The sequence below is a fragment of the Lepidochelys olivacea genome, assembly GCF_965140295.1.
Source record: "Lepidochelys olivacea isolate rLepOli2 genome assembly, chromosome: 4".
Classification (NCBI taxonomy): Eukaryota; Metazoa; Chordata; order Testudines; family Cheloniidae; genus Lepidochelys; species Lepidochelys olivacea.
Genome location: NC_140414.1, coordinates 96,007,947 through 96,027,052, shown reverse-complemented (window position 1 = coordinate 96,027,052; position 19,106 = coordinate 96,007,947). Strand labels below are relative to the sequence as shown.

Sequence of the window (19,106 nt, the reverse complement as noted above, 5' to 3'; positions counted from 1 at the left end):
TATTACGTGTCATTGCACTTGATTATTGTATTCCAAGTAGTCAGTTTGCCTCAAAATGATCCTTATAAGTGGACTGCTTGATTCTTACAATCGGAATATTTTAGCATGGTTAGTACAGGTATGATTTTGTCCCAGTGGTTTTGATCACTGTATGTGGCTGATTCTTATATCAGTAATTCCTATAAACGGAGTGCATTTGTACTTGGCTGCCTGGGATGCTGTTAACACTAAGGCACCCGACAGCTCCCGGCTGGTCCCTCGAATGCTCTTGGTGGTTCCAGCAGCACTGGCTGCAGCTGCCGGGCCATGCACACCTACTGACTCTTCCCCCCACCCTGCAATTGTGGGGGGCAACAAATGAGGAAACAGGGATGGGAGCGAGGGTCAGTCAGGGAGCCACTAAGAGCCCCAGCCAGAAAGCGCTGCTCAGGCAGCTTGGCCTTGCGAGCCCCGGTTTATGAAGCCAATGTCCTAACCCCCGAGCTATGGAGCCAGCTCGCCCTAGCTAGGTGGAGCGGCACCTGCAGCGGGGCCATGAGCTGCCTTGACCCGGGGCGCCTGCCTCCCGCCCTCGCCCCCCCGCGCTGGGAGTCCGAACTCCCTACAAAGCCGGCTTCCTCCCCCGGCCGCTCGCGGCGGTGACTCCCGCGCGGCCCGCGCTGCTCTCCGAGCGGCCTCCCGCCCAGCGAGCCCCGCGGGCCCCGCGCGAGGGGCTGTAACGCGCCGCGCGGCGGGTGCCAGCGCTCGGGAGCCTCGCTCCTTTGCGCCTCCCACTCCCTTCGCACGGGGCACAAGGGCTGGGCAGCGCGTTGCTAGGGCAGCAGGCTCATGGGAAGGACACGTCAAGCTTCCACAGGCAGACACTGGAGGAAGGGGGCGGGACATTGGGGCGTCACAAGATCGCACGTCTCAGATAACACCGCTTCCGCCTTAGCCTAAAAGTGGAGCAGCGTGGCTCAGCCTAACCTGTCAGCTCCGCGCTCTGACGCTAGCACGTCGTGAGGGCGATCGCAGCCAATCAGGGGAGCAGCTGCAGGAAGCCGGGCGGACAGGTGGGGGCGCGTTCGGTTGCTCGGCGCGCTGGAGGCGGCGCTTCTGTCGGGAGCCCTTCCTGCCCTTCCTCCGCCCGCGCGCTGGGACTTGGTGGCGGCCGCTGCGGGAGGCGGTTGAGGCGGCTGCGGGGATCGGCCCGTCCTCACCCGGAACGGCCATGGCGCGGCGCCGCTAGGTTTCCGCCGCGGGGTCAGGTCGAGCTGGGGCCGCTCCGCGAGTCGCAGGCCGGGATGGAGCCGGGGGGCGGCCGGCGGGGCCCGGAGGCAGCGGGGGGCCGAGCGTCCTGCCGGGCCGCCGCGCTGCTGTTGCTGATGCTCCTGGCCGCGCCCGCCGGGCTGCGCGCCGCCCCGGAGGAAGAGACCGGCAGGAACAAGGAGCCGCCGGCGCCGCCACAGCAGCAGCAGCCGCAGCCCGCGGTGCAGGGGCTAGATCCGGCCCGGGCCGAGGTGAGGCGGGGGCCGTGTGAGTGGGGAGAGGGTGCCCCCCGCTCCCTCTCCTCGGTGCCCGGAGGCCGCCGCCCGGAGCCCTACGGCAGCGTCCTGGGCGGTGCTGGCTGGGGAGACCTCGGGCCGCCTGTCGCACAGCACCCGGCACGGGGTGGATGAGTTCGGGGTGGGCGGCGGGGGCAGACCCCCGGCCTGGGGGCGAGTGTCGGGTGTCTCCAGCCTGCCGTGGCTTGGTGTCGCCTCCCCCGCCTGCTGAGCGCTCTTGGGTATGTGTCCTAGGGTGGTTCTGCAGCATCCAAGCTTTAATCTAAAGGAAAAAGGCGTTTAGCCCATGTGGCTGCCAAGTTAACCTTGCTTAATAGAATACCTAACTAATAACACGTGATTAAACTTAATTGCAGCGTAAAGGGCTGTATTCCCTTGGCCTTTCTGACGGCAGTGGGGAGTCCGGCAATGGACAGAGAAGATTGTGCAATTTTAAATTGATACCCTGTGCACGGCACTGAATTAAAAGTGGATTTTGTTCCTCTCTGAATAAAGATGGCTCACCTTCCTGAAGCGATAGGCTGGCTAACTAGATCCCAGCATGTATGTTGAAGCAAAGTTCTAATGGCTACAAATGAACAACAAAGGGGAAGTCATTCATGCAAACGTACTAGCGTCTTATACTTTAACTATTGAAATGTGTCATGTTTATTCCACGTGTTCTGGATCATTTAATACCGACCATCAGTTAATCAAGGACAGTACTCCTTAGTGAGTACTTACTTTGACCATGTGATTTAGGAGGAACTATAGAAGCCACTTAGTATTTCTATACTTGACACTGTGAGGGCAGAAGAAAGGGGAAAGCAGAGAGAATATGAACAGTGTAGGCTAAAATGCAGAGAGGAAGGCGAAGGAGCAAGACCAAACTGCAAGAGGAAAACAGTTGATGCAGCAAAGTGGATAGAGGTGAAGAGTTTGGGAAGACAGGAATAAATGCTAGTGAGGAATGAAAAATGAATGGAAAAATACTGTCTTTATTGTATTCCTAGGCTAATAAAGTTTAAAGCCAGACTTTTCCCCAAAGGCCTGCAAGAGCTAATGAAGATTTCATCTACAGCTTGTTGAGGAGTCACTTCAGACCCAGACCTCCGGTCATGGCTTGTTATCACAATCATCTGTCCTCTTATTCTTTCCCAGACTTATCAAGTCTCTCTGACTATACAGTAATGCTTTCAGAAATGGAAAGGTGGTAATTTCCATCTGGCTGAACAGCAGTGGTTTGCTTTGTTTTTTTAAAGCAACTCTTATGGGAATCTTGAAGCCTAAGAAGGAATAGGTTATTGAGGTAAAGCTAATCTGTCCTTAAGGAACACCTGAATCTGTACAGGGATATAAACTGTTAGGTTTGTCAACATTTACTGCTGAAAGGGGAGACTTTCAATGGCACAAAGAGCAGTTAGGTGCCTAACTCCTATTTGTGCCTCTGAAAATCTCCCTAAATACCTTGAACTGGATTGTCTTGAGGACAGAGATTAGGGCAGTGTTCAGGAAGTGTCTAGTATATTTTGGACATTATAGCAATCTAAATAATGCTAAGTATGTTGCTGGTAAACATTTTCTTTAACTCCGGAAAAATTTCTCTTTGCTCCTTGTCTCCACCTCCAGTTGTTGACTTCATATTCATTGGTATGTTGGGCGGACAGGCGGAGGCACGTACAGTATGCAAAGAGCGAAACAGTGTGCAAGAAACTTGAACCTTTAGCCAACAAAACTTGACTCCTTAATCTTGATATTCAAGTTAAATTTGTTAATGCATCACTCTAAAGAATTAGGTACTTTATGTTCACCATAGTTCATTTGAGTGTTGGGACTATTTCTGCTATAGCTCTTTCTGTACGAGTTGACAAGTGATGGCTGAAACCCCAGAATGGGATGATCATGAGATGCAACAAAGGAGCTTGTAGGCTGGAGCGGAGGGATGAATATGGGTGGAATTTTATTTGCTAGAAATTGGTCTACCTAACATGGAACATTGAGCTGGGGATTTGGCATTTGACAAAATGAACAGCAAAACATGACCACAAAAAGTAAGATAACTTAGGCCTGGGCTACACTGGGGTGGGGTTCGAACTAAGATACTTCAACTTCAGCTACCTAAGTAGCATAGCTGAAGTTGCATATCTTAGTTCGACTTACCTGGCTGTCCTCATGGTGGTGAGTCGGCCGCTGCGGCTCCCCCGCTTACTTCTCCTGCCGAGGTGGAGTACAGGCGTTGATTCGAGGATCGATTTATTGCATCTAGATGAGACATGATAAATTGATCCCTGATAGATCGATGCGGGTAGTGAAGACGTACCCTTAGTCTGAAAGCATTCATCTGATGACAGCTTGTTTGCTTACATGCTAGTGAATGGGGAACTGACTTCTCCAGCCCTTGACATAAACAAAAGGAAAGCATATTTTGCCTTAAATTGAAACTCATTACTAGCTTTTAATATCTTTCAATTCTGAAAATTAGGATTAATGTCTTAAATGTTGTAACATTCAAACTTGTTTAGATAACTTCACGGTTCTTGGTTCGGTCGGCTGGTTCTAGCTGCCAACCAGTTGGTGAAAGTATTAGTAATGTGTGCTTTTTAGTCCCTACAGTGTGAAGCATGAGCTTTAAATGTAAATGGCTGTGTGCAGGATTTTAAGGGAGATTAGAAAGACTTGGTTCTGGAAAAGATGATTAACCACTTTTATTTATTAAATGTAGTGTAGTCTGTCACGATTGATGCATTAAAACTGACCGTTCTAACCAGCTTTTTGCTGAAATGTGAACAACTTTTTATTTACTTCACTGTATGTTTTAACTTCTATGTTCTGGCTCTCTTTTTTTTTTTTTTTTTTTTTTTTTGCAAAATTCAGATTTCTTTTATTAGTGAAATCTCAAGTGGTCTGCGCAAGGGAAATAGTGTGCATGAGCTCACTAGAAATCTCTTTATTCTTTCAAAAATAGGGCACTGCACTTATGATGGCAGTAAAATAACACTTGTATCAAACTTCACTGTGGCATATATAATAGAATTTTGGAAGGAAGAGAAGAAAGCTATACCTGATTGTGCTTAAATGTTAAGAAGCTTTACCCTTGTGCTAAAATACTATGGATGCTTAAGTATTAGATGTAATACAGTAACTCGAAAACTGCTTGCTTCACTGAACTGCCAAAATATTAGGAAGAGCCATGTATTGTAAATTGCAGTATTGCAGTGACTTGAGTGTACCTTCATTTACTGTGATAGTGATCGCTGTACCTAAGTAATATAATCTGTACAAAGGTATTTCATTATTAATCATAGCAGGATATCATAGGTTAATGACTGATCACTATAGTCCCAGATGGGTGGCAGTCAGTTGTAGTTAAAAGGTTCTGATGGAAGGAAAACTTCAATAATCCTTCTTGAAAATATTCTAATAAAAGGTATGAGACCATAATGGTTTGCAGTAGGAGAAAACTAGAGTTGAATTCTTTTGGGAGTTAAATGTTCAATCTTAAGCAATCATTTTCTTCTTTTACAGAAATGGCCCACGCCAGTTCCTCCAGTTCATCTTATCAGTGAAGAATCTGCTGATAAAACTAATTTGGGGTTTATTCATGCTTTTGTGGCTGCCATATCAGTCATCATTGTGTCAGAGCTGGGGGATAAGACCTTCTTTATTGCAGCCATCATGGCAATGCGTTATAATCGTTTGACTGTAATGGCTGGTGCCATGCTTGCCTTAGGACTGATGACATGCTTATCAGGTTAGAATTCTTTGCTGCCTTTCTCAGAATTCACTGATTAAATGTATGTATATAGTCTGTCATTCTTAAATCTTAACCAAAGTGAAAATGAATGCAGCAGGTATGCAGGATTTGTTAATGATTCTTTTCTATACAGCTTTAAGAGCTACCAGCTTTTTTTGTCATCTCTTCTAGTATTAAATTTTATGCCTTTCAAAGTAAATGCAATGGGATCTTATGACTCCATTCTTTAGCTGAAGACAGAGGGGCCCAACATGTATATTGATATAAATTGGACTCTCTTGGACTTTTGCTTACATACTGCTCTGTAGGTGTAAATGAGATTAAGGGCCAGGTTCTGTGGTGCTTTTTCTGTGCAGTACTCAGAAAAAGTAGCCAGGGTCTGGGAGGGGAAAGTAACTTTAGACATCTCTGGGATTCTGGGCTGGTACTGCCCTCAGTGTAAGTTAGAGCAGCTCCAAAGGCTGCTGTCACAGCAATTTATCATAGCCACCAATACGATGCTCTATAGTTCAGAATACAGGAAAACAAAGTGTTTGAATGTTCTGTAATAGGTCTCTGAACAGTGAACTTTGCTAAGGAGCAGCACTTACAAATAGTAACAATATCAATGGTCATCTTGGTATTATTTAACATATAACATAACTTATTTTCTTTCAGTTTTATTTGGCTATGCCACCACAGTTATCCCCCGAGTGTACACATACTATGCGTCAACTGCACTGTTTGCAATTTTTGGCATCAGAATGCTTCGGGAAGGCTTGAAGATGAGCCCAGATGAGGGTCAGGAGGAGCTGGAGGAAGTTCAAGCAGAAATCAAGAAAAAAGATGAAGAAGTAAGTCATAAAGTAGCTAGAAGTGATGACTAATGAAACACTTAGGCCAGTTAAGTTGCACAATTAAGGAAGAGCGTGCATGCAGGTTGCTCAGCTGTACACATGTGTATTATGAGTCTGAGTCAACAAATGTGTGGTTAACAATAACATGAAAACAGGCAGAAATGTCCCTCTTCACCATGGGACCACATAACAGAATGCCCCCTCTGCTAATTTCCTGGAGACTGTTTTAACAGCTGGCTGTAATTCTCAGCTATATGGCTACATTTTGAGGTGGGAGAGAGAAGTGAACTGCCTCTTCATAGAATTCATGCTTGAAATATGTGTCTCTTTCACCTTGGGCTTTGCCAGCCAGAGTGTTGACAGCTACCATTGCTGCTGCTTTTATTTATAACCGTTAGGTAGAGTAATACTGTTGTTGCAGGTGTCCTTGTGGATGTAATGTAAGCAGAATACTGCAGCTGTAAAGAATACAGTTAATACAATTTATCTGGAGCATTAGTTTTATTTCATTTAGTATTCTTGTCACTAATTTTACTGTCTTCCCCTCTCCCACCACCATTTATCACCATAATAATGCAATCCGTTTCTTCTCAGTATAATTAAAAATAGCGGAACAACTCGTTATGTATCATTTTCTAAAATAAACTATTTTTCCTGCTTTAAAATGCTTGTCCTATGTTTCTGCCTACTTCGCACATTTGTAGTAGGAGCTAAATATTTGGATTGTCTAAATGTGCAGTTGCACAGCTTTGAGGCAGACAGTAACCTGGAGGAAAAGAGTAAGTGTAGATATGTAAATTGTAGGTAACCTTGGTGGTAGACAGTACATTATATTCAACAGCTAAGTTTATTGTTCAAAGTCTAACTGTCCTGGGTATTAAATTATTGGGTTTACATTTGAGCAGTATTTGCATTGGGATAGTTGGATAATATTTCAGTTCTTCTGATGGACTTCTTGTTTTCGTTTTCAGTTCCAGAGAACGAAACTGTTAAATGGGCCAGGAGATGTGGAAACAGGGACAGGCACAAATATACCTCAGAAGAAGTGGCTGCATTTTATTTCTCCAATTTTTGTTCAAGCTTTTACTTTAACGTTCGTAGCAGAATGGGGTGATCGCTCTCAATTGACAACAATAGTCCTGGCAGCAAGAGAGGTGAGTGTGATTGATACAAAATGCCCACTGTTCTTTTGTCCTTTTTTTAATATTGGCAGCAGATGAGGTGGAGAGACAGATGGCATATCCTTCATCAGCACATCAGATTCTTCTTTGTAGTTTATTAGATATACCCAATTAATGCTGGGAGCATATGGATGCATGAATCTGAAGGCAGTGTGGTTATTTCTATGCATCCTCAACACCTGAGGTGCTATTGCTGTACAGTCTCCCTCTAAAGATACAGTTATATTGTTTGCTGCATGGTTTGGGACTGCAAGTGTCATTTCTGGAAAGCTGTTTCTCTCTCCAGCTGTACAGCATAAGAGATGGTTATTGCTTGGAACAACATGACAATCATTTAAGAAACCTTTTCGAAAATGTCAGGCTAAGCAGATATTGCTATTAAAACTATTTATAGCTTTAAAGAGGAACTTGTAATTTGATCAATCCTTAAAACTGTTCAAAGCTGATGGATTCTAAGAAACAAAAATGCATTCTTATTATATGTACCACTATTAATTGTGAGCTGCTCTGAAAAATAAGCATTAAAATGCTATTTCTATCGATTGACATCAACAGTGCTGCTAAAGCAAGAAAGACAATGAGAAGGGGAATCCAGTTAAGCTTCTGGCCTGTTGGAAATGGAGAGGGAAAGATGTTGCGTTTCTCTTTTCTATTATATATTCATATTACACACACAAACGGTAGGCTTGCAAAATCAAGCACTCGGAAGGTGGTAGGAACTACCAGAACAAAGGTGCGGTGTGCAACCTTAATTTGTCCTCTTTCTGCGTATGCATTACGATAGTATTTAATTACATTATTGCATACTATTTTTCCACAGGCCCCTGGCCACAGGATGGATCTGGCCTGGAGATGAGTATTTCACAAACCCTGACTATCTTTACAACACCCCTATGAGACAGAAAGTTTAAGATCAGAAGTATCCATGAATATTTGGTGTCCAATTTGAGACTCCCAAGACCTGCAAGCTTGTGTAATGGAGGAAGCTATTGTCTCGTGTCCCTTGCTTCCTTTGTTACAGAAGTTGGAAGATGTATAGTGAATGAGGCAGGGGACTGCCAGAAGAGAGAGGATGGTCTCATGGTTAAGGCAATTTAGTGATTTCCTGGAAGATTTGGTTCTATCCCTGCCTCTGCACAGAGTTCCTGTGTGATGCTGGACAAATAGCTTAAACAACTTTTCACAGGTGGTCACTAATTGTGTTTCTAACTTTCCAGGTACTCATCTTGAGATCCTGGGGTCTGATTTGCAGAAGTGCTGAGTGCTCACAACTGCAACTAAAGTCAATGGGAGCTATGGTTTGAATATGTAAAGTGCAATATAATGCTAAGTTTAATCAGGTCTTGAAGTCTCAAGTTGGACACCCAAAATTACTGGATACTTTTGACCTTATACACACTCTGCCTCATAGTTCCTCCCTCACAGGGGTGTTGCGAGGGTAAGTCAGTTAATGTTTGCAAAGGACTCCAATACCATAGTGATGAGTGCCATAGAAAAGCACATGAGAAAATTAAGAATTCTGTCATCAGATCACGGTTTGAATAGTGTGGAGTGTTCAAATATATGTTCAGATAGTATTTGAAAAATGAGGAGAAAACAAAATATTGAGTAGCCCCTCATTAAGTGAACCCTATCTATTCTGGGCACTGAAAGAGGCAGGCATCCTGTGATCATGTAACTAGACTGATTATGTATGAAGTGAGCTGTAGCTCACGGAAACTTATGCTCAAATAAATTTGTTAGTCTCTAAGATGGCACAAGTCCTCCTTTTCTTTTTGCGAATACAGACTAACACGGCTGCTACTCTGAAACCTGTCAAAATAATCATAATGCTAAATTAAGGTGTCTCAGGCAACCTGAAGTTTGGTATTCCTAACTTTTGAATGCTTAACTCTGGAACTTACTGTATTGTAAAAGTAACTTTTATGTTCAATTTCCTAGGTTTTAAAAACAAACTGGAAAAAAACCAAATCCATCATGTAGCATGACATTGACACCCACATGGGTCATTAGCAGGGTTGGAGCCTTTAGATACACCACACAAACCTCTGCCACTTGAGCTAGCAGAGTAACTGATAGCAGTAGTAGGTTGTCATCTTCTGTGTACCAGCACTAGCTGCGTATGAAGTATATTGCCAGAGGGTTTCACAGATTTGCTGACAGCAGAGGACTGGTGAGACTCAAGAATTTTGGGTTCCATTCCAGTCTGGAGGGGAGTGTGCTCTAGTGAACACAGTCCTTTTTGCCTTGTCCCCTCCAACCTTTCCCTGACTTGTCTCTTCTGCACCTAGGGCTCCTCATCCCAATCCAGTTCTCCCTTGCCTTGCCTGTACCTGTCTCCCCCACTCTGGGCTCCTTGTCCCATCAGTTGCTTTCTACATCTCCATGAATCCTTGTCCTAGTCTCCTTGCCTAGTTAGACCCAATCTACTCCCCTTCTGGGTCTGATGTTTCCCTGAATTTACTTTTTCTTCTCTTTGCTTTCTAGAGACTCTCCCCTCCTCCCCTCCCCATGCATTCCTTGTAGGGAAGAAATACTGTCATTTCTTGTTCCTTCTGTTGAGAGATCTAACGCCTTTTCTTCCTAGAGGAAGTACAAAAAGTTTCAAAAGTACAAATGACAGGCACCCAGCTGCTGCTTTTGCCTTTTGAAGATTTCCCCAAGTCATTTTTGGTGTTAAAACAGTCTAGGTTTGTTAGTTACCTTCTTACAGTAGTCGGGAATATAAGACAGAAGGGGAGGATACCTCGAGAAGCTATGTAACGGTTACCGCCGTGTTTATTCTCTATAGCAGAGCAATTGTCATGTCTTTTTATTTACCCTTCCAGTAACCTTTTTAACAAAAATAACCGCTCTAAAGCCTTCAACTTTGTGAAGTGGTTTTATGCAGTTGAAAACTTCATCCAGTGATGTTACGGTTGTAACTGCTGGTAAACCTAGAATAGAATAGCAATTTCCATCTAGGCTAAAACTTGGTACCTATATTTCCAGTCCTAGTCCCCCTGATTTCATACTTCTTTGGGTGGCCTCTTTAGAGTGGGTGCATTGGCCTCGTGGACCTTGACAAAATACTTCTGGTAACCAGCATGTGCTCTGACTACCATAAGTTCCTCTTTACAGTTTCAGTTTGACATTTCTTAACTTTTGAGTTAGTGTTCTTCTAATTGTGTAGTGTTGCTTTGCTTCTAGCTAGCTGTCGGCCTCCACCCTAGAGGTGGCTGCTTTTCAGTGGTGGGTAAACAAAGTGAATTCTGGGTCTGTGTTAAACCACTTAAAGATGGTTGAAAAGTGCCATAATAGGCTGCTCCTGATTTATCAGATTTTAAGTCTTTTTCATTTGTGACTGTTCCTCAGTATTGTAGGAAACAACTGCTATTGAGCCATGCAAAACCCCTCAGGGGGGTTGGTGATATTCTCTGGGGTAACCTTGCCTTGCAGCAAACTAGGAAAGCATAATTTTTTTCCTAGTAGACTGCTGTTTGAGCCTTGTAGGTTTTCAACTGTGCTAATGTTGATTGTTTGTGTTTGCATAGGATCCCTACGGTGTGGCAGTGGGAGGAACAGTGGGACACTGTTTATGCACTGGGTTAGCAGTTATTGGAGGAAGGATGATAGCACAAAAAATTTCTGTTAGGACTGGTAAGTGAAATCTCATTCTAACTGAAAAAAGAAATACTCAACATAACTATAGCTGGCTTCAGGGACCATCAGGATGAAAATGATGGTATGTGCACTTGAGGTGCAGTTAAAGGCAGTGTTTTTTAATGCTAAAGAAGGTATGTGAAGGAGCTTAAATCAGTGTGTTTAACTTAATTTTTGATTGTCACGCTGTGAAACTCACTGGAGGCTTTTATAGCTGCCTTTAGGACTTGTCACTTCCACATGACTGTACCTCCTGCAGAGGAGAGCTCTCAAGGTATATCTACACCGCACACTTCTTCCAGCAGCAGGTAGAATACATACATGGCTTGTTCCCCCAGCATGGGTATAAATAGCACTGTACGTGGCAAAGCATGGTGTAGGGGAGTAAAGTGAAGACACACTTGAACCATGCGGTATGTACCCTACATGGTTCTTTACTTGCCCAAGCAGTGCCTCCCCCATCGCTGCTATTTTCACACTGCCTCCCTGTTGCCAGAGTCTATCCACGACATGTGGAGCTACACACCACAGTGTGGACACAGCCTACTTTTCACTGCACACACAGCCTACATGCCACCGCATGTAGAACCAGCCTAGCTGAGATTGTGCATTCCTTGCAACTTAGTGCTTGTTGGCACTATGGAGGAACTTAGTCCAGGAGCGCAATCGTAATCATGTTTGGTAATGTAACAAGTCTCTTCTTACTGTGATTTGAGTTTCAGGTGGGTACTGAATTCCAATATCAGGGGTTTAAAAATAAATTAAGATGAGGCACATAATTTAGCTCCTGGGGTATGGAGGTGGAAGAAAATCTTAAGCATCTAAGAAACGCAAAGTATGCTGTCTGGCAAACAGCAGCAGGGATTCCACTGTCTAGGAGTTTAGGCTGGGTCTTTCAAAGGAGGGGGATTAAGGGGGTTAGGCTATCCAAAAATCCCAGCTGTGTGTCAATGTTTTTTAGAGCTATTGTACGTGTGGAACAACTACTTTTCAGAGTATCAGCTGTGCATAGAGGGTGTTTGTTTTTATAATGTTTTGACGAACAGGGATATGCCCATCTTGGAAGCAGGCCACAGCTTCTTCCAAATGTACTTTCTTGCCCCCCGGAAAAGGTACAAGACGCATCAAGAAAATTTTATTTCTGCAGCAATAGCGTACACACATTTTAAAAGTAAACGCTATTCATGAAACTTAGATAGTCCCCTGTTTACACTGGCCAAGGAAATGTTAGTATCTCATCAGCAAATAGTGACTTACGATGCTGCCGAGAAACATCATGATACGATTTCTCTGGTCACTGGAGTTGTAGTTGTAATGTTTCTGAAGTCAGATTTTCGGTGCTGGTATAATCTGGAGAACTGTGCTAGCGGCTCTCATCAACATTTGCTCTTTGTGACCTCACCTTTGCCTTAATGTAGAGCAAAGTAGGGTTGTTGTTTTTTCTCACTCCTGTCAGCCAAAACTTCTCAATTCTGGGGGAGCAGGCTGCATTTTATTCTGGTTTATGTATAATAGAGTTAAAACCAAGTTTCATTTTAAGGGTCAAAATGTATCCTTATTTACATCAGTGCAGCTAGACAGTAGGATGACAAAAGACACACCTTGGCAGGGTGCTGCATGAGCCAGAAATAACTTCTCGTTCAGGCAGTTTAAATAACCTCTGAACTGTATTTATTGGTGTGGAAGTCAAGTCCATGAAAATGGACCCCTCATGAGGCATGGTAGAAGTGAATTTAACTTGTTTTAAAGCTATTTTTACCTGTACAACATCTAACTTTTTTCTTTTTTGCCTTTCAGTGACAATCATAGGAGGCATTGTTTTCTTGGCATTTGCTTTCTCTGCACTATTTATAAGCCCGGAGTCTGGTTTTTAACAAGCTTTTTTTCATTGTCTTTAAAGAGCAAGGATCGGGAGCAACAAGTCTGTCCTTGTGTGTTGCTGTATATAATGTACAAGTATTGTTGCTAAACAAGCACTGAAAATGAGAGACTGCACTTCTATAGCAGTGAGTTTGGCACATTCATGGACCCTATGCCATGAAGATTGGTTTGCAAGGTGTATTTAGGTGGTGGTTGGGTGCCTCACAGGATTTGAGTGGCTTTCTTGCTTGCTGAACCCGATCAGATGGGTTTTGAGGATCTGCATCCACAAACATGAGGCTTCCTTCCTCTGTTACACGTGATCACTATTGCTGTCTGCTCTAGAGCTTATCCATCTGGCAAGATGAGCTGCCGCCTTGCCAACTGGCATTATGATGTTACAAATTTCTCCAATATTAAGGAGAAAATCATTGACTCTCTCACACTTCACTTCCAGGATGCCCTGGTAGCCTAAGAAACCTGAGGGCAGCTCCCATGCCATTAAGTGACTGAGCCACCTATTGAAATGTTTAGAATTAATTTAAAAAGGCAAATATCTTAATCAGGGGGCTTTGGTCTGAAGTCAACAAAAGTGCTGACTCACAATGTACTGTTTTCAACAACAGACAATCTGGCTAGATCTGATTTTCTTTACTAAACAATTCCTTTTTGTATTAAGTTGAAAATTTACAATATACATCATAGTAATAAAATAGTCAATATTTGACAATGCTGCATTCTCAAATTTGAACAATAATGCAATTCTTACAGATAAGTTATGTTCATGTCTTCTTTAATAGTGTAATGGGGGAATGGAAATAAAACAGTGGTGTCTCCATTTTAGTTACTTTCAACTTTTTTTGATTGTGGTTCATTTAATTCCCTTAGCAGAGAGCAAGGTAACGGCTGCTTGCATGCACTGAGGGAGAGGTTCACTTCTTATCCAGGTACGGTCGAAAAGGGCAGCTATGTTGATTTTGTGGCTGGAGTGATGTCATGACAACTTTTGCACAGCTTCATTACCAGAATATACCTGTAAGCACTCTGCTGTTTATACAAGGTGAAGCTGGCTTCTGAATTCACACCAGGTGCGTGGCATATAATGCAGTGTTTTAAGCTGAAATACATGAAGTAGCAGGCTTCTGTAAAGTGCAATCCATGATGGCTGGCTTTGGCCGGTGCCCTAAGACAAATATAAATACTGAGTCTGACATAGTTGTAGGCTTGAAGTGTAACTTTCACAAACACTTGAACTTGAAACTTCTTGGGGCAGGCAAACCTTGATCCAAAAAGCAATTGTCTGTCTAGATGCCCTCAGATTATAGTATGTATGTACCAAAATAACTGTACTTTTAACTGTAGTAATAGCCTTCCCCCTCAGCACTTTCTCTAAGATGTTCCTCCATATAACCCCCAACAACAAAAACCTAAATGTACCTCTCTACAGTGCCTCTTTGACTAATCTTTCTAACAATTAATTGCAAGCAGAGAAAGTGCAAGTGCACTAAAGTAAATGTTAAAGTAGGTGAATTACACCAGCATCAAACTTGCCAGAAGAATGAACCTGGGCATATATTGTTCGGATTAATTTTGCCTTTTTAAGGTTTCTGAACATCTGTGGGAAGTTACAGAAATAAAGTGAATCAAACGACAGTCTTCTAGCCTCCCCTCCTCAAACTCCTGCTAACCACACTAAAGTTTCCAGATCAAGATACCTCTTGCTATTTCAGAAGGGTTCTGAAGGTGGTGACTTCAGCACCACAGATAGGGACTCTGACTAGTCTAAATAGCTGGTGTCTCTTTAAAGTGTAAGTCCTGAGGCTGCCCAGCAACTGAGTCCCAGTGTGACTTTGTTTCCTCGCCTCCATGCCCACTGGGGTCTACTAACAATCCCAGAGATGTGACCTGACCACACCTGGAGCGTGGTTAAGGTGGTATGACTACGTCACTTGGGTATGGATTTTTGCCGCCCCTCGAGCAAAGCAGTTATACTGATCACAATTCTGTAGTATAGACCTGGCCTCATACAATGGAGGGGGAACCTGAGTGCCTAAATTAGGGCTGAAAACTCCCTTGGGCAGCAAGCTACCTAGGAGTTAAGTGATTTTAGTGTTCTCTACACTAGTGGCAGTGGCTTAGTTGGAGGTAATAATTCATGGAGGGAGAGGATCCCACCCACAGTCTCACCAGCTGTGAATTTTTTCTTGTATTTCATAACTGCGCCAAACTCATGAGCCTCAGTGCAAAACCTCAAACTAAGAACAGAGGTAAGGGAGGGTGTATTTTAAGCTAGGTGTAAAGCAGACTAACATTTCAAAAAATGCCAAGGTTAAATTAGCTTTTTAGTTTCCAGCACCAGCTGCTGGCCAGTGGGTGACATGCAGAACAGGGCTAAAAGCACCCACCTGCTGTGGAATTGCAGCTCATCACTCCATGGACATTTTTCCATGGTGGAGAAAGTTCTCATACAGTGAGGAACAGGACCTGGAGGGAGTTGATGCTAGTATAAGTTTTGACTTACAACTAAGGCTATACTTTTGACATGTAAAACTAGGTCGACGTATCACGCTGAGAACAGGTGAAATATGGAAAAGGAATGCAGGGAAGGGGTGAGGCAGTACCTTCCTCCACAAGGTGGGTGTGGATCAACTTCGGGGGGTGAGACAAGCTACACTAGCACTCTTCAGGTTACCAACAGATGTGGATCCAGTAAAAGCTATTACCTCACCTACCTTCTCTCTCTAATATCCTGGGGCCCAGACAGTTACACCACCTCATTTCCCCATATTGTCATTTTACATGTGTTCAAATTGCATAATACCACAACGCTTGGGGCGTAGCTTACCTATTTTATGAAACTGATCCCGTGTTGAGGTGTCAGTATGTGGGTCATCTGATCAGGGTACTGGACCAGTGTGTAGTTTGTCCCATACACAATTACAGCTCTGAGGGTTCAGGAGTCCAGCTACTTTCAACAAGTGGGTTATGAAGCAGGGGCTTGGGGTTTGCAAAATCCTGAAATCACCAGGCCAGTAGAACCCAGACAGGGAAGATGTAGTTTCAACCCTGCCCACCTGGCTGTTACAACCCAGCCTGCGAGCATCATCAGGCTAAACTCCAGGTCGGGAAAAGGGCTTCAAGGGGCTGGCTTGCTGCTTCTTGGAGAAGCACAGTGCTTGCAAGACCTTAGTTGGAGAAACCCCTGCTGCATCCTGTGGTTTTATGACCCTAATGCCACAATCCTTGGACTTCAGTGTGTGCACCTAACTCTGTTTTTAGAACTGGGGAAGGAGGTGGCACAACACACGTTGGGCTAGATTCACAAAGGGACGTCAGCCAGTAAAGCTGTGTCAAAACACCTACAGTTTAAGTGCCTAGATAGATACTGGGATATAAGCCTTGGTTAGGTGCCTATACAATGACTGGGAAGAAATAGGATTCACAAAAGCCTGCTAAGCAGGGAGCAACAGCTGAGCTAGGCCGTGGTGTTCTGCCCCATCGAGATCACTTAGCGATTAAGGAGTCTGCTCTAAATCCCTATTTGGCGTTTAGCTCATGCACTAAGCCAGAGGTCTCAAACGACCACAAGGGCCACACCACTGACCACCCCTCCATGAGGCCCAACCTCTTCCCTGAAATCTCCACCCCAACTCCACCCCCTCCCTGCCCCCAGGGGGTTGGGGTGCATCAGGGGGGCTCAGGAGGTTGGGGAAGGAGCTGGAACCTGGGGCGGGGGGGCACAGGGCTCCCATTGGCTGGGAACGGGGAACCGCGGCCAGTGGGAGCTTCGTGGGAGGTACCTAGAGGGGCGGCCAGGGCAACACAGAGACCCCTGTGCTCCCCTGCCCCTAGGTCCCAGGGCCGGAGCGGCTCTAGGTAAACACTGGGCAACTTGTTTGAGATACACACACACACGCACACTCCCCCACCCACCCCCCCACACTCCAGAGTTCGCAGGTTCAATCCTGCCCAGCGAAGACTGGGGGTCTGTGGTGTTACAACAGCAGACAATGATGAGAGGGGTGTGTGTCCTACAACCAACCCCTCTTCCACAGTTGAGACTGGCAGGAGGCACCTATCTCTGCTTGCAACCCTGAGCCAGGCACTTACTTAAGCCATTTCTTGTAAGAGTCAGACCAGGTGGTGGTGGCTAGGTCTCATACCTTTTCTCACCCAGCCTGTTGGAGACCCACCTGCACTGTAGATAAATAATTAGAAAGTTGCTGCGTTAGGGAAAAGTGAGTGAATGGCTCATGTGGTTCAGTAGTCAAGTGAGAGGCCCAGATCTAGGCCTACTGCTCCAGCTAGTATCTATTTACATACCCTGGGAATACTTTTTACTTCCATCCTAAAACCTCTGCTGAACGTTCACATGGGATATCAGCCACTAGCTCAGCAGTTCTCAAACTAGGTTATGACTGCAAAGTGGATGACAACCCCATTTTAATCAGGGCTGGCGTTAGATTGGCTGGGGTCCAGGGACAAAGCCAAAGCCTGACCCTCATTGCCCTGGGCTTCGGCTTCAGCCCTGGGTTGTGGGTGCTAAGGAAACAGGCCCCCTGCCCGGACAATGGAGTGCAGGCTTTGGCCTCTCCCAGCTGGGCTTGGGTGGGCTCAGGCTTCAGTCCCGCTTCCTGGGGTTGTGTGTTAATTTTTCTTGTCAGACGGGTGTTGCAGGGCAATGAAGTTTGAGCACTGAGCCTCGCTGTTCTCCATGCTTGACTGAGGCTACAGTGAAGACACTGGCACTTCATTAGGAAGCATCTGTAAAATCTATAACGAGCAAAAGCTGGATGGTGAAGGAGTCAGTTCAGAACCCCTCAAGCATATTCATTGCCATTCCCCCCACTTCACTGATTCTGAACACAATATTGTTTCTAATGGATGCGTTTACTCCCTGAGCTGTATTCTTTTACAACTGTGGCTTTTAAACATCTCATAAGCTCTCCTTAAATTCCCAGTTTTCATTTTCATCTTTCTGCCTAACTGCTTCCTCCCACTAATTTTGCATATAATTTTCCTCAGTCCCCCTTTTGAAGCACCAAGGATATATATTACTGGTTGGGACTGTCCTCAGTGCCCCTAGGGCATTGGTCACCAACCTGTCGATCCTGGGGACGCCCCCCCACTCCTGGAAGAGGCCAGCATGCCCTGTGGGAGGGGTGGGGGATAGGGGTCTCCGCCCTGCTCCTGACTGCAAGCAGTGCCCCCACAGCTCCCAGGAACAGGGAGCTGTGGCCAATCGGAGTTGCGGGGGCAGTGCCACGTGCCCCAGCGCCCCAGGTCCAGGCGCAGTGTGGCCATTTAGTACACTACTGGCTGGCATGGCCCGGCTCATGATGGGGCGGAGGTGCTGATGTGCCCGAGTGGGGCCAGGGCAGATCCTAGGATGCCCTTAAAAGTGATCTTGGGTGTAGAAAGGTGGGAGACCACTGCCCTAGGGAACAGTGATTAATTCATCTTTATCCACCATAATGAGGTCCAAAAGTTACCTCTCATTGCCTGCAGTATCTTATGTTATAAACTTCTGTATAATTTTTAGAAACATATTTTACCTATCTTCCCCCAAATTGAGGCCCCCATACCACAATTTTTCTGTCCATACAATTCAGCCAAGTACTTAAAGAGCATTTCCTCTGTTTCCCTGGCCCTCTTGGGCTTTGTCTGTTAACACATTGGTCTCTGGGCATTTAAGAGCCTGCAGTTCTGAAAAAAGAAAAGGAGTACTTGTGGCACCTTAGAGACAAGTACTCCTTTTCTTTTTGCGAATACAGACTAACAGGGCTGTTACTCTGAAACCTGTCATTATGCAGATCTGAGTGATTAACAACTGTAAACCAGCTAATGGTGTCTTTCTTCCCCACCCCTGTCACCCACTTTCTCCTTCCTAAGTGGTTAGAACTCCTGCTTGTAACATTCCAAGCATACAAATCACCCCGGCAGGTTTCAGTAATGGCAGTTGTATTCCTCCTTCGCCAAAAGGGTCCAGGTCCTCCTATTACCCAGGCTCCTAGCACTGAGAAATAAGCAATGAAGTATCTCGCTGGATGGAGAACAAAAGCCTCCCAAGCCTGAGCTCTCAAGGTGACCTGTGCCTCCCATCTTCCCTTCCCTGGTTACCAACACCTCCCCCTCCCCCTCCTGCAATTAGCCAGGCTCCAGCTAACCCTTTGATCTACCTCCCTACTGATTTAATCACAGGTATTTTTAGTAAAAGTCATGGACAGGTCCTAGGCAAGAAACAAAAAAATCACAGCCTGGGACCTGTCCATGACTTTTACTAAAAATACCTGTGATTGAACCTTTTTTT

The 19,106-nt window shown here is 45.0% G+C and overlaps 1 protein-coding gene across 1 annotated transcript; it reads left to right on the top strand.

Moving 5' to 3' along the window:
* The first annotated feature begins 1,078 nt into the window (after positions 1–1,078).
* TMEM165 (transmembrane protein 165) lies at positions 1,079–13,618 on the top strand. The gene is made up of 6 exons (XM_084627094.1): positions 1,079–1,499; positions 5,049–5,274; positions 5,935–6,110; positions 7,085–7,267; positions 10,828–10,933; positions 12,734–13,618. Exons 1-6 carry the CDS (start codon positions 1,284–1,286, stop codon positions 12,808–12,810), a joined length of 984 nt encoding a protein of 327 aa, XP_084483220.1. The 5' UTR covers positions 1,079–1,283; the 3' UTR covers positions 12,811–13,618.
* The last annotated feature ends 5,488 nt before the right edge of the window (positions 13,619–19,106 follow it).

Excerpts from the sequence above, each read along its gene's own strand:
- TMEM165 (XM_084627094.1), top strand. The coding sequence starts at position 1,284 with ATGGAGCCGGGGGGCGGCCGGCGGGGCCCGGAGGCAGCGGGGGGCCGA. Across the intron at positions 5,275-5,934 it reads ACTGATGACATGCTTATCAG|TTTTATTTGGCTATGCCACC; the intron begins GTTAGAATTCTT and ends ATTTTCTTTCAG. Across the intron at positions 7,268-10,827 it reads TAGTCCTGGCAGCAAGAGAG|GATCCCTACGGTGTGGCAGT; the intron begins GTGAGTGTGATT and ends GTGTTTGCATAG.